The sequence below is a fragment of the Schistocerca gregaria genome, chromosome 5, assembly GCF_023897955.1.
Source record: "Schistocerca gregaria isolate iqSchGreg1 chromosome 5, iqSchGreg1.2, whole genome shotgun sequence".
NCBI classification, from domain to species: Eukaryota; Metazoa; Arthropoda; class Insecta; order Orthoptera; family Acrididae; genus Schistocerca; species Schistocerca gregaria.
The window spans coordinates 171,839,928-171,854,683 of NC_064924.1; the positions used below are offsets into that span (position 1 = coordinate 171,839,928).

The 14,756-nt window shown below is 41.4% G+C and overlaps 1 protein-coding gene across 1 annotated transcript in view; it reads right to left on the reverse strand.

The window, feature by feature from the left end:
* LOC126273084 (cytochrome P450 6k1-like) overlaps positions 1-14,756 on the reverse strand; it is a 71,496-nt gene that overhangs the window by 29,372 nt on the left and 27,368 nt on the right. Inside the window, exon 5 of the mRNA XM_049976498.1 lies at positions 12,547-12,740. Coding sequence (XP_049832455.1) covers positions 12,547-12,740 — 194 coding nt within the window. The remainder of the gene's footprint in view (positions 1-12,546; positions 12,741-14,756) is intronic.

Below are 14,756 nucleotides of genomic sequence, written 5' to 3' on the forward strand. Positions count from 1 at the left end.
CAGCACGCTGATGCACGAAACTGAAGAAGAACTTCCACAGAGTAAAAATAACACGCCCAAACAATTTATCAAACTGTTACTAGGAGAAGAACTTCAAAGCGACTAGTTATCAATAAATATTTCCATATCCTGCCCAGAGAAGAACCAAGAAGCAAGTAAGAAGCAGAGAAAAAGCAGGAAGAACAGAAGTTGAAGATTCGCAAGATTGAGACCAAGAAAGAAGATGGGTGAAGTATAGACGGCATACCTTCCCAAATCCCTATCCTATTGTAAACTAGTCGTCTGCGAAGTATTACAACAAAAAACGACCGCTTTTAGCGACACATAACGATGACTTTCACGCATACAAAGCCAGTAAACTACGAGATTCTGCACTCACAGCTCCATTCCATTAGGGGATCTCCACAACAGCAACACACACTTGCAAAGCGAACAAGGAACGACGAACGAAGCTGTACATCAAATGCTTGCCCACATCCATCTCACTCAAGTCCATCACCTTCGTGCAAAAACATTCGCCAACCTCATGCTTAAACATTCATAGGATTGTGTGAATGTGTGAAATCAAATTATGTGATGTAGGAATTGTGCAAAAGAAACATGTGAAAGAACTAAATAAGTTAAGCACACCAGACAGCTAATAAACTAGAAAATAACAGTCATTGACTATGGACTTAAGTAAAAAATAAACTATCGATAAAAGCAAGTCATTAGTTCTGAAATGGACAGTATATAAAGAAACAATATGCCACCTATTTTCTCCTCATAATAATAAAAGAATAACTATGTTTTACTTATTTTCTCCTTATAAAAACTGAGAATAAAAAAATTATCTTGTAGGATGTTTTCCCTATTTTTTCACATTTTTGGCATTTGTTAGGATAATATCTCAATACTTGTGTATGTATATTTCTTTGTTAAAGCAATTCCTGGAAATAATTCTTATTTGTTAGTGTAACAATGTTGAAATGAGTCTCTAGAAACAAAAACATTTTCCTTGCACATGATATTTAGAAAATGTGTTAGGAATAGATTTTACTTAATTACTACATTTATAAAAACAATATTTCTAAGAAAATCGATGTGAAAGACTCCTCACTTTCGATAACAAACTTCTTAAAAACAACAAACTTCACACTTAAATAAGGAAAGAAAATAATTAAAAATTAATAATAGTATAAAATATTCTTCTTTTGTCATTTTTAATTCTAATGTGGAAGAATATAAAAATATAAATTAGCAATACAAACTAGCATAGAACAGACTAACGTGGCTGAACAGTATGCAACGAAATTGAGATAAATTAGAAAATTTTTGACTGATTTAGACAACGATTCAATCATTGCCCAAATTCAGTGCAAAAATTAAGTTCGCAGGGTGGTGATATGTAAGGTGTCAGGCAAATCCAACACCTTCCATGAAAACCCTGACATGATAAGCAAATCCAGTAATATGTCACATAGCTCTGAATAAATCGTGACATTAAATTAACCAAAGTAATACGAGTAACGAGTGAGCAAATGGAATACCACAGACTAACACAAGAATGCCTAAATGCATTTTGTACCTTCCCACTGTGAGACCGACGCAGTTCCAAGGGGAGAAACAAGAACAGAATCCGAGAGCAGAACCGTGTTAAGCTAGAAGGTCATACGATAAGGGACGGACTGGACACCCATGTTGCCAGCTAACTACTAGGGCCACTACCACCCGCAAGTTTTAGCGTGAGACTTTTTCGCGTGTCTGTTACATTAGGACCACCCCCCCAGCCTATGTTAAAAGATAGAGCCCTCCAGAAGAACAGTATAGATCTCACGATAACGCTAAAAGGACCACACCAGCTGCAGGTTTTAGCGTGAGACTTTTTAGCATCTCTGTTACGTTGCAAACTTTAAAAAACATTGCCCCACCACGAAAAGTATAACGTTTCTCATTGGATAGACAGAATTTTAGTAGGCGGAGCTTAAGGTTAACATTGAGACCCTGATTGATCAGATGAAAACAAAGCCAGATAGGTTTTTTTTAACCAACTTCGGTAAATGTAGTAAGGAGAAGTTAGAGAAGAGTTGCTTCCGAGATGGCGAGGTGAGCGGAGCTGTGCTGCCCGCCGCTGCCCTGACGCTGCCTAAACACCGACAAGGTAATGAACGTACGCGATGCCGCATTTTTGAGCGCATAAGGTTTCACTCAGAACTGCAGAAGTCTCATCTGTTACACCCCCTTTTTGCGTAGTACTAGTGTCGATCGTGAATTAAAGCTCATGGTGTTCACATTTGCTACTTGAAGGAAAAATCTGAAACGCGATGATTTCTCTGTTATATAGTTATTGAGAAGCTACATAAGGCACTGTAATTTACGACAAGTTAGATAAGTAATTAAAGATAATTGAGGGTCACTGTAGGCAATTTTGATAGTTTTCTCTCTTGTGAAACTTAATTTAAACCTAGATTATAGATGTGATATGGCATATGTCATCCTGAAACGTCCCCTTAGAACAATTATACAAGACTGTGCTTAAACTGACACACAATATTTTTAGCGCAACGCAATCTGACTTCCAAAAATCCCTACGAAAGAATGGCCGGTTCTAAGGACATTTCAAAAACAATTTTTCTGAGTGCACAAGTGGTGGTTATGGACTTGTTATATTATCCGCAAGACTCTTCAATGGTGATTGTGCGCCTGCACAGTCAAACAGATGGCTGCTGGCCATCTCTACAAGGACTACAGTGGGTCTACACCTTTGATGACCCACCAGTACCATTATTTCTACAAGGACTACAGTGGGTCTGCACCTCTGGTGGCCCACCAATAGTAATCTCTACCAGAACTACAGTGGGTCTGCTCTGTGATGACCTACCTACCGATAGTCTTCAACGTCGACTGACTCTGCTGTGGCCCATTACCTGTCTGCATGTCAAGAGTCAGCACTGTCTTTCGTTGGAAAGACAACACTACTTCTTCAAGACTGCTTAGAAATCCACTACTTCCAAGTGCAATTTCTTTTATTGCTCAGACTTTGAAAAAAAACACTGCAATTTTACTGTGATGAACGATCAGGACTGTCTTTATGGACTGAGAGAATTTTAGCTTCTGACCAACATTGTATCAATAAGTGAGTGCATTTGATATCTTTGTTATAGTAATTATGGAAAATTTTATCAAATCATTATTGGCCACTGCCCAAAACAATTTGTAAAAAATTTTTGTGGGGAGCATGGGGGCTATGTAAGTAGGCTGTTTAGGTTTTCTTATTGGTAACGCCGCTTAGCGCTCGGTATGAAAAATCACTGTCTGTGCTGTGCGCAGTGTGTGTTTAGTTTGCATTGTTGTCTGCCATTGTAGTGTTGAGCACAGGCAGCTGGATGCTAACAGCGCGTAGCGTTGCGCTGTTGGAGGTGAGCCGCCAGCAGTGGTGGACGTGGGTAGAGAGATGGCGGAGTTTTGAAATTTGTAAGAATTGGTGTCATGAACTGATATATATATTATGACTATTAAGGTAAATACATTGTTTGTTCTCTATTAAAACCTTTCATTTGCTAACTGTGCCTCAGTAGTTAGTGACTTCCGTAGTTTGAATCTTTTATTTAGCTGGCAGTAGTGGCGCTCGCTGTATTACAGTAGCTTGAGTAACGAAGATTTTTGTGAGGTAAGTGATTTGTGAAACGTATAGGTTAATGTTAGTCAGGGCCATTCTTTCGTAGGGATTTTTGGAAGTCAGATTGCGTTGCGCTAAAAATATTGTGTGTCAGTTTAAGCACAGTCTTGTATAATTGTTCTAAGGGGACGTTTCAATCCTTCCATCCACTGTAGAACTTGGAAACCCATTCAGGGAATATTCGTTCAGATTTTTGTTGAACGCAGTTGGTTTTTACCATCCTGTATTAAAACATTTCCTTTTACCAATAGTGCAATTTATAAACGATGTTTTGTGAGTAGAATAAAATTTCCAATGGTAAACTTAACGGCTTTTTCGACGTTATTTTACCAGCTAACTAAAAACAGGAAAGCCTTGAACCCCTTCCACAAAATTGAGTTAGTATTAAGATTCTTTTACAGGGAGTGCAGTGGAGCTGACGCTGAGATAATTTAGTAATTTGTTATATCATCGCTAGTCTCACTGAACTCTTCTGAATTCTACATGTCATGTGTGTTCTGGCGTCTCCTTACCAGCAACAGGTCCCAGATTAAAACTAGTAAATTCCCTAAAAAACACGCTCAGAGCGTCGTTGCGCGAAAGTGGTAGGGCGACACGTTATAGAACAAACAAACACCACCATGAATGTTTAGACCCAGATCACCCGACATGAATCCTGTCGAACATTTATGGGACTCAAGCGAGAGGTCAGTTCGTGCACAACTCCTACAACGGCAACACTTTCGCAATTATGGACGGCTATGGAGGAGCATCGTTCAGTATTTCTGCAGGGGACTTACACAACGACTTGTGGATTCCATACCACGTTGTGTTGCTGTATTAAGCTGGACAAAAGGAGATTTGACACGATATTAGGGATTATCCCATGACTTTTATCACCTCGCTGTATGAAGCTGTCCTAATAGCTGGTTACTGGGCGAAGCACCTTGGTGTTCTGGAAGTCACAGGTGTGGTTTGACTTGAGCTTATGCTCTGCTGTCGTTGATTTTTCTGTCTATCCAGTCACACGATGTTCTTTTCACAGCGTTTCGAATTACAGTACTTCGTTTACCCAGGTATTGTTGGCCACATTCGCAGGAAATTCTGTATCTACGCAGTACTTCCAGTTTCAGTGGATTTTTCACAGAGCCAACTCTTGTCTTCGGCGGTGCTCGGATGACGGTTTTTATGTTGAACTTTTCGAGCAGCATAGCAATTTTGTCTGAGGGCCGTGCCAGGTATCGGAGGAAAGCGAGTCTCTTGTCTTCTTCTTAGTCTTCCTACTTTCCAGCATCTTATTTCTTCTATAATTCCCTAATCTGCCCTTCACTGCATTCATTTTTGCGGATTACTTTCTTCGTGTTTTTGGTTCATCCTGGGGAGTTTTTCTGTCACAGATAATGAGCGCCCTTCGTTGCAGAGTGGTACAGCCTCACCCTCTCCCCCAACCCACCCAACACCCACCCACCCACTCTGGCAGCTAACCAGACTGTACACGGCCGTCCACAGCCAGGTGTAGGGGGGCGGGGGCACTCCGCTAGTATAAATATACTACTGGCCATTAAAATTGCTACACTACGAAGATGACGAGCTACAAAGCGAAATTTAACCGACAGGAAGAAGATGCTGTGATTTGCAAATGATTAGCTTTTCAGAGCATTCAGACAAGGTTGGCGCCGGTGGCGACACCTACAACGTGCTGATTTGAGGAAAGTTTCCAACCGATTTCTCATACACAAACAGCAGTTGACCGGCGCTGCCTGGTGAAACGTTGTTTTGATGTCTCGTGTAAGGAGGAGAAATGCGTACCATCACGTTTCCGGCTTTGATAAAGGTCGGATTGTAGCCTATCGCGATTGCGGTTTATCGTATCGCGACATTGCTGCTCGCGTTGGTCGAGATCTAATGACTGTTAGCAGAATATGGAATCGTTTGGTTCAGGAGGGTAATACGGAACGCCGTGCTGGATCCCAACGGCCTCGTATCACTAGCAGTCGAGATGACACGCATCTTATCCGCATGGCTGTAACGGATCGTGCAGCCACGTCTCGATCCCTGAGTCGACAGATGGGGACGTTTGCAAGACAACAACCATGTGCACGAACAGTTCGACGACGTTTGCAGCAGCATGGGCTATCAGCTCGGAGACCGTGGCTGCGGTTACGCTTGGCGTTGCATCACAGACAAGAGCGCCTGCGATGGTTTACTCGACGACGAACTTGGGTGCACGAATGGCAAAACGTGATTTTTTCGGATGAATCCAGATTCTGTTTACAGCATGATAATGGTCGCATCCGTGTTTGGCGACATCTCGGTAAACGCACACTGGAAGCATGTACCCGTCATCGCCATCCTGGCGTATCACCCGGCGTGATGGTATGGAGTGGCATTGGTTACACGTCTCGGTCATTTCTTGTTCGCATTGACGGCACTTTGAACAGTGGACGTTCATTCCATCCCTGCGACACCCGTGGCTCTATACTTCATTCGATCCCGGCTAAACCCTACATTTCAGCAGAATAATGCACGTCCGCATGTTGCAGGTCCTGTACGGGCCTATCTGGATACAGAATATGTTCGACTGCTGCCCTGGCCAGCACATGCTCCAGATCTTTCACCAACTGAAAACGTCTGGTCAATGGTGGCTTAGCAACTGGCTCGTCACAATACGCCAGTCCCTACTCTGTGGTATCGTGTTGAAGCTGCATGGGCCGCTGTACCTGTACATGCCATCCAAGCTCTGTTTGACTCAATGCCCAGGCGTACAAAAGCCGTTTTTACGGCCAGAGGTGGTTGTCCTGGGTACTGATATATCAGGATCTTGCACCCAAATTGCGTGAAAATGTAATGACATGTCAGTTGTAGTATAATATATTTGTCCAATGAATACCCGTTTATCATCTGCATTTCTTCTTGGTGTAGCAATTTTAATGGCCAGTAGTGTATCATAGCATCAGCATATTTAGACGCTTCGCCAAAAGTTGGTGAGTATGACACTCGCCGAAATGTTGCGGTATTTTAACTTTGCTACTCAGTTGGAACCCACGACAGAACATATTACAATCTTTGGCAGATGACTGGCAGCTGACTTTCTGCAGCCATTAAGACTAGGGCTCTGTGAGAGTATCAAGCGTCGCCAATAATTACGGCATTTAAACCATACTCATAATGGACAGTCTTACATGTATGGCAGTGTACTTTTGCTGCTTGCTCGTTCTCGTTTGTGCCTAATGATATAATACGCTGCAGATAGATTTACGTTACATGTATGTTATACGTAAAATAATGCGAAGTAATGATTAGTGTTTCCCTTATTTATAGAATTTGTAATGGAATCACATCTTACTGACATATGTTGTAATTTTAAGTTACATAAACGAAAAATCGAACAACTGGTACGTCATAATCTTCACACTGATATCATGATCAGTTTTACTATTGCTTGATAACATACATATGGAGATAGTTTATTTGGAAACTAACAGTGTAATGGAACGAAAAAATTGTGTGTACGACTTCTACATCTGTATTTATATAACCAAATCTAGTGTGCGGTATGTGGCTTCAGATTTTGTAGTGTTATCAGGGTCGTTTTCCAGCCATATAGGATGATATGCATGAAGAATGATTGTCGGAATACCTCCGTATAACTACCACATAGGACAATAATTTGTTTGGATCAAGCAAACAGTATGAGCGATTATCAAACATAAAGCCTTGATCGCAATCTTTATTTTAGCTTTGTGTTTCACCCACATCGCATTCTGGTGATACGAAGTGTGCGTCATACACAATGTTAACACATTATACAAATATTAAACAGCTAAGTAAACTTGACAATTCAATTCAATATCCGAATAACAGACAGGTAGTAAACGATAACTGCTTACAGCTATCAACAATGTGGGATAAGTTGAGAGTAATAATTTAATATACCAAACTTGCGGTGTATCAACCCTGGAAACAACTTCCGTCTTTCAGTAAGAAATAAGCAAACTTGCTAAATAAAGGACTTCATCATAACATCAGCCCAAATCTGAGAAAAAATAGCGTTACAGGCGTTGCTGTAGCTACACAGCCAAACTAAGTCAAAATAACCAGAGTGCCATAGGCCACAAAGTAAACAATTTTGCCACTAAACAAAATAACAGTAACATGAAACATAATAAACATACAGTACTTAAAACACTAATAAAAACCAAGCGACAATAATGGCTCTGAGCACTATGGGACTTAACAGCTATGGTCATTAGTCCCCTAGAACTTAGAACTACTTAAACCTAACTAACATAAAGACATCACACAACACCCAGTCATCACGAGGCAGAGAAAATCCCTGACCCCGCCGGGTATCGAACCCGTGAACCCGGGCGTGGGAAGCGAGAACGCAACCGCACGACCACGAGCTGCGGACGCGAAAATAATGTTTTAATAGTAGAAGCAAACAAAGGGAATTCCATTTTTGTGATGTAGATAGGTGAAATATCGGTAAAATCATTGATTTCTTCGACAACAATAATGTAATCGAAATTCAGTGAAATCGCACTACTAGACTTCAGAATAACTTTAAAAACGCTGCGGTCGCAGGTTCGAATCCTGCCTCGGTCATGGAAGTGTTTGATGTCCTTATGTTAGTTAGGTTTAAGTAGTTCTAAGTTATAGAGAACTGATGACCTCAGCAGTTAAGTCCCATAGTGCTCAGAGCCATTTGAACCATTTGAAGATAAGACACGGCAGAGGGCGTTTAACACTTCCTTGTGGAACGCCAGAAATCACTTCCCTCTTTATTCGATGACTTTCCTTCAGTTACTACGAACTGTGACGGCGAATTACAAATCCAGTCACATAACTGAGACGATATTGCATAAGCACCCAATTAGATTAAAGGCTGCTTGTGTGGTAGAGAGTCAAAAGCCTTCTGGAAATCTAGAAACACCCTCCACAACGCTCGACGGCCTGTCTATTCTTGGCGTACCTGCGGTTATTCCTTCGCGTTTCCACTTCAGAATCTCTGATAGATTTGTTACTTAGGTGAGATGAAATGACAGGTCTTAGTTCGAAGTCACCGAGCTCTCCGGAGCCCTGGCTGACCTGTTTTGCCCTTAACCCTTCTCTACTGATAACACACTACCCGCGGCCTCCTTTTATACTGGCGCGTCCCTCTCACGTCGCATATAGTGGTCAATTCCGCATTGTCTATCCATATACTTTTTGATCATGTAGTCTCGATACGGTAAGCTTCTCTTATAGATATTTGGCAGTTATTACTCATTCTAGTGACAGATCGCCCTTGATGTTCTCAAAGATATTGTGCCTTTTCACCTTTGTACACATATTACATTACTATTCCAAATGAGATTTTCACTCTGCAGCGGATTGTGCGTTGATATGAAACTTCCTGGCAGATTAAAACTGTGTGCCGGACCGAGCCTCGAATTCGGAACCTTTGCCTTTCACGGGGAAAGTGCTAGACCATCTGAGCTACCGAAGCACGAGTCACGACCCGTCCTCACAGCTTCAATTCTACCAGTACCTCGTCTCCTACCTTCCAAATTTCACAGAAGCTCTTCATTAGCCACAGCCTGGGGGATGTTTCCAGAATTAGATTTTCACTCTGGAGCTGAATGTGCGCTACAAGTTTCGCTGAAGAGCTTCTGTTAATTTTGGAAGGTAGGAGACGAGGTACTGGCAGAACTGAAGCTGTGGGGACGGGCCGTGAGTCGTGGTTGGGTAGCCCAGATGGTAGAGAACGTGCCCGCGAAAGGCAAAGGTCCCGAGTTCGAGGCTCGGTCTGGCACACAGTTTTAACCTGCCAGGAAGTTATATTCCTATTGTCTATGTCCAGAATAAGCTGCCTGCCTTTGCAGCAAGTTCTCCTGCAGTTCTTAAACATCTACTTGGCTTCCATATCTACAACCGCGTCTTCTGCAGACCTCCTCAGAGTGATACAATCGCTCTCTGCAGGTCATCTATACGTGTATCGGAACAGTCACGATGCTATGACACTTCCCTGAGTAACGCCAGACGCCTCCCCAGCAAGGAGGCCACATGAATTCTGCTTGCTAGCTAGTTCTTAAAGTAGTCTAGTAACTGTTTAGCTCTTCTGTAATCACATACTTTGTTTTCGCCGGTTGCGATGATTTAGCTAAATACTACGTTTTGCGCTGTCGGCTGTGAAATCATTTCGAACTATTTCACTAAGTTATAAACAGCGACTCACGCCAAAGGACAAGATACAAATAATCGACCAGTCATTTTGTTGTAGGCTTTCCTAGTATTTGTAAATCGCTTCGTGCAAATAGCGTAACACCTTGTTTTTGAAGTTACATCCAGTCTCCTTTGCTACCCCTATCCAACATGCGTAATTACTGCTCCATCTTCAGTACCCCCCCCCCCCCCCTTTCTTAAACTTCACTCGTGATCTTAGTCTTCCTGACAATTTCTTTGCAACGCCCACAAACTTCTTCCAGCTTTTTATAATTATAAACACTATGGAGCAAGACTTGTAATGTGCGCTATCGATAACTACAAAAGGGTAACAGTATGAATGGGAGGGCAAGAAACAATTGCTCCCTTTAGAATGGGTGCCACATAGAAACACTATCATTCTCTTCTACTGTTCTATGTGTACAATAGCTCAAAAGCGTCGGGAAACACCAGTGTAATGCGATAATGATCCCCAGATGTCAAGAGAGGCGAAATCGCTAGTATAAAAGGAGACGGGGAGTACTGTGTTGTTAGTACAGAAGCTTAACGACTTTGAAGGTAGACTGCTAACTGGGTGTCATCTGCCTTAGAAACGCATCAGGGACATTTTACTCATTTTAAAGCTGCCCAAGTCGTTTGTTGTTTATATGATCGTCAAGTGGAAATGAGAAGAAAGAACCATAGCTAAACCAAGGCCAGAGATACCTCAAGTACTGATGGATGGCAACCTTCCAGCATTGCGGTAGAGGCACAATTCTGAGACTATCATTGTTTTCATCAGCACGATGGACTCTGTCATAAAGAAGCATCTGTGAGCTAATAGTTTTGGGACAGTAACATTCCCGAAATTGATTCCTCAGTCCAGAGTCCCGATGTGAATCCAATGTAACACTTTTTGGATGAGTTACAACGTGGACTTCAGTCCAGACCCCAGCATACTTTCTCCAGATTGACTCCTGAGGAGAATGGTCCGCCATTCATACCTCACTGAATGCGTCCCCAGCAGAGTTCAAGCGTCGAAAAGACGAAGGGTGGACACAGGTCACATTAATATCTGATAATTGGAGTCCTGATTCTTTTCATCAGGTAATGAATGTCGATGATACAAGGAAAATAAAAGATGCGCTTTTGAGGTGAGATTATAGTTTGGGGTAATAGAGTGTAAACGATAAGATTTTCTGATGACACTGTTGTCCCCTCTGTAAGTGGGGAAACATTACAGGACCAACTGAATAGGATAAACAGTCTACTAAATCCAGGCTGTGATTTGAGAGTAAACGAAAAACAAGATGAAAGTATTAAGGAGCATCAGAGTGGTAAGCACGTGGTAAGCTATTCCATGGGATTCTGCTGAGTTGGAAGCAAAATAATGCTTGACAGAAGATGTAACATGCATATTAGAAGCGGACTACAAAAGGTGAAGAGAGCATCCTCGCCACAGAATGTATACCCCTACGAAACATAGGCTCTAACTCGAGAGTAAAATATCTAAGCCTGTACATCTGGAATACAGCATTGTATGAAAATGAATCATATACTATAGGAAAATCTGAAAAGAAGAGAATCGACGAATTTTAAATTTGGTGTTACAAAAGGGTGTCGAAAATTAAGTGGACTGATACGATAAGAAATGACGTATTCCACAGAACCGATCAGGAAAGAAATGTATAGAAAAAGTTAACTAGGAAAGGGAATAGGAAGACAGAACTTGTGTCAAGACATCAGGGAAAGTTTTAATGGCACTGGAGGAAACCGTAAAGTACATGGATAGTAGGCGAAACGGATTAGCATACAGAGAAGAAGTAATTGAGGATATCGAGTGTAGGTGTACTTTGAGATGGAGAGCCTGGAACAAGAGAGAAAACTGTAGTGACCCGTCAAACCACTCGGAAAATTGATGACCGAATAATTAAGAAAACATAGTGAATCTCCTTCTACGACGTTGAAGTGAATGTGCACCCACTACTGCTGACATGGCGCCAACACATGTATGTAGGAGTGTTTCTATGGTTGCGTCATGTAAGCTTGTGAGTTGTGAGAGTGGTATAAGAGGCAGTCAAAGGAAGACGAGACAGATGGAAAAAAAGTAAACTGCTTGTTATTTCAAAAGTAATCGCAATAAGTTTTAATACATTTATCGCTATTGAGGCAAAATGGTCAATGAATTCATAGAAGAATGTTTGCGGTTGCCTACGAACCACGAGTATAATCAAGCGTGCATGTCTTCGGCCGAACCAACTCCTGGAGCGTAGCTGAAGCAACCTGCGAACAAAATGCTTGCCCAAAGGTTGCCCGAATGTTATTGGAAGTTTCGCTGAAAAGCCCATACACATCCTCCACACAGTCCCGATTTCTGTCCACACGATTTCCATATTTTTTGTGCCCTGAAGAAAGACACTCGTGGGCGTCGATTTGCTTCGCACGAAGGAGCGCACGCTTGGGTACAGTCATAGTTATGTAGGCGAACACAAACATTTTTCCGTGAAAGCATACAGCGGCTTGTCTCACAGTGCCATACATGTATTAACAGTTGTGGCGATTACTTTTGAAACAATGAACACCTTACTTGCTTTGTTCCGTCTGTCTCTTTTTTTTTTCATAATACATATTTACTGAAAGAAATTCAGAGCGCATTTAGGATTAAATAACACAGTAAAAGACACCATTCATTAATGTTGTTGCGGTGTTTGCCGTTCACTTACTCCAGTTACCGTTTTCGTCGTCGTGGGCCTTTGCACCACCAGACTTCTCGTCGTCCATGAAGCCTCTGTTCTTGAGCTGTATCAGCATGTGCATGAAGTCGTTGCGCTCCACGTTGTTACTCTCCCGGTAGTTCACTGTATCCCTCACCATATCCTCGAAGTACTTCAGAACGTCCTTCCTCCCTATAAACGCCCTGAAATAAGGGGTAGAAAGCAAACAAAGAAGTTAGTAACGTTATGACCAAAATTAGTGACAGTTAGACAAAACTGTGAAGGACAGAGAATACGATGTTATCTGTAGCAACATTTTCCTGTTTAATCCTGTGTACTGCGAGGACATACATTTAGATGTAACGTGCACGCTTTCATTAGCTGTTTTCAACTAGACTGATGCTCAGTGGTAACAGTAGAAGTAGATAAAACATCTGCCTGTAAGTACTGGCAGCATGTTTTCAATTGGACTGTCGCTCAGTGGCAACAACAGAGTAGACAAAACACTTGGTCGTTCAAGTACTGGCAAACAGATGTCGTTATTCCCGTTGTGCATACGTGACTTTCACTGTAAGATGAGAGACAGTATTGTTCAGTTTTCTGAAGAGAATACCTGTTACTGAAATGTATCCTCTTTTCTCAACAGTTCCTATGGTATAGCTGCTTAATACCGCGAGGTACATTGATGCTAATCATAGTAAAAAGACGAATGTACTTTATTGACACTTTTCTTTTACCTGATGTTAGAAAATGCCACATCCAACAACAGCGTCCTATGCTGCTAATCTAACTTCACAAATTGCAGATGGTCAGCACAGATGGCCCTTACATGAACGCGCATTGCGAGCGCAACAGCAGTAAAATCAACTACGCCAACTGACCAATAATCAACTATTATTATGTAAATGTTAAAACAAATACTTTTTATTTGTACAAACGATCAATATTGCTGTTTTGTCTGCTGAGAAACTGTAGTACTGAGATGCTGTTCAGTTATATATATAATTGTAAACAACGTTATATCATTCAACAGAAACAATAAAGCTTTCCGCCATCTGTATATCTGCGCATGTGCATGGCCACGGACTGAGAGGGAGCAGGGAATCAAAGAATATACACAGTAAATGTCAAAAAAATTAAAAAATACCTTTACTGTCAAATAAAAACAAATAAATAACCGAAATAAAGGCAATCTTGCAACATGGCACCTTTCGCATAGTCTGGCTTCATATTACGCACACCCGCGCGTTAAAAGTGAGTCACTTGTTTCTCAGATGATTTCGGTCGATGCCGAATCCATCTGCTTGCGAGACCTGTACCTGCAAAGCACCACGTGATATGTCTTGATCGCTGGAGAAGCTTTGGGCAGTATAAGACAGACAGCGCACGATCAGCCAAAATTCATTTTTTTACAGAATTTCGGGTGGTTGAATAAAAGTAATAGACGCTTATCCCGTATGTTACAAGGTGGACGCGTTCTACGTGCTGTGTCACAGGATTTGGTGAGGTCGTTGTTTGTCTCGGGCCCGCATTTCATTTAAGTAGCTCTAATTTACATATGCTTCAAGGTTATGTAAAATCCATCTAATTTCTGGTGTCGCATTTTTATTCGTTTCATTGAGGAACTTCTTTGGTCCATTCGTTTTCACCAGAGCTCTAGGAAGCCAGTATCCTGTTTCCGTTCATGCGTCTGTGGATATAAGTGACTTAAAATGTCTATCTCTCACTCGTAATATCACGATTTTTATCTTTACAACAATATTTTGGAATTATATTGGGCGTCAATATAGAGATGTGTTGAACCTGTTGAATGTTATGTATTACACTCGCCCAGAGAGACAATTCTTTCTGCAGAATAATTTTGTTTATTATAATGCTTTCAGTTCTTCTTGCGTTCTTAAAATCACTGTTTTTTTCTACTACGCTTTGTCCATGGTCCCGACCACACGTCCGTCATCTAATCTTACGTATATTTACAATAGCATTGTGGAAACGTGTCCCATTCACTCACACTGCTTGATCTTCATAAACCACAGCACTTTATTTTTCAGCGCTTTTGCTATTTTTTTTTTATTTTCACAGCACTGCACGTAAGGCCACATGTTGCAGTTTCTAAGATATATACAGTTGAAAAACAACGTCACTGAAATTCACTTTCTCCACTACATCAGCTCATATGTTTGTGAATTATTCATATATTACAGATTACAAATGGTAAG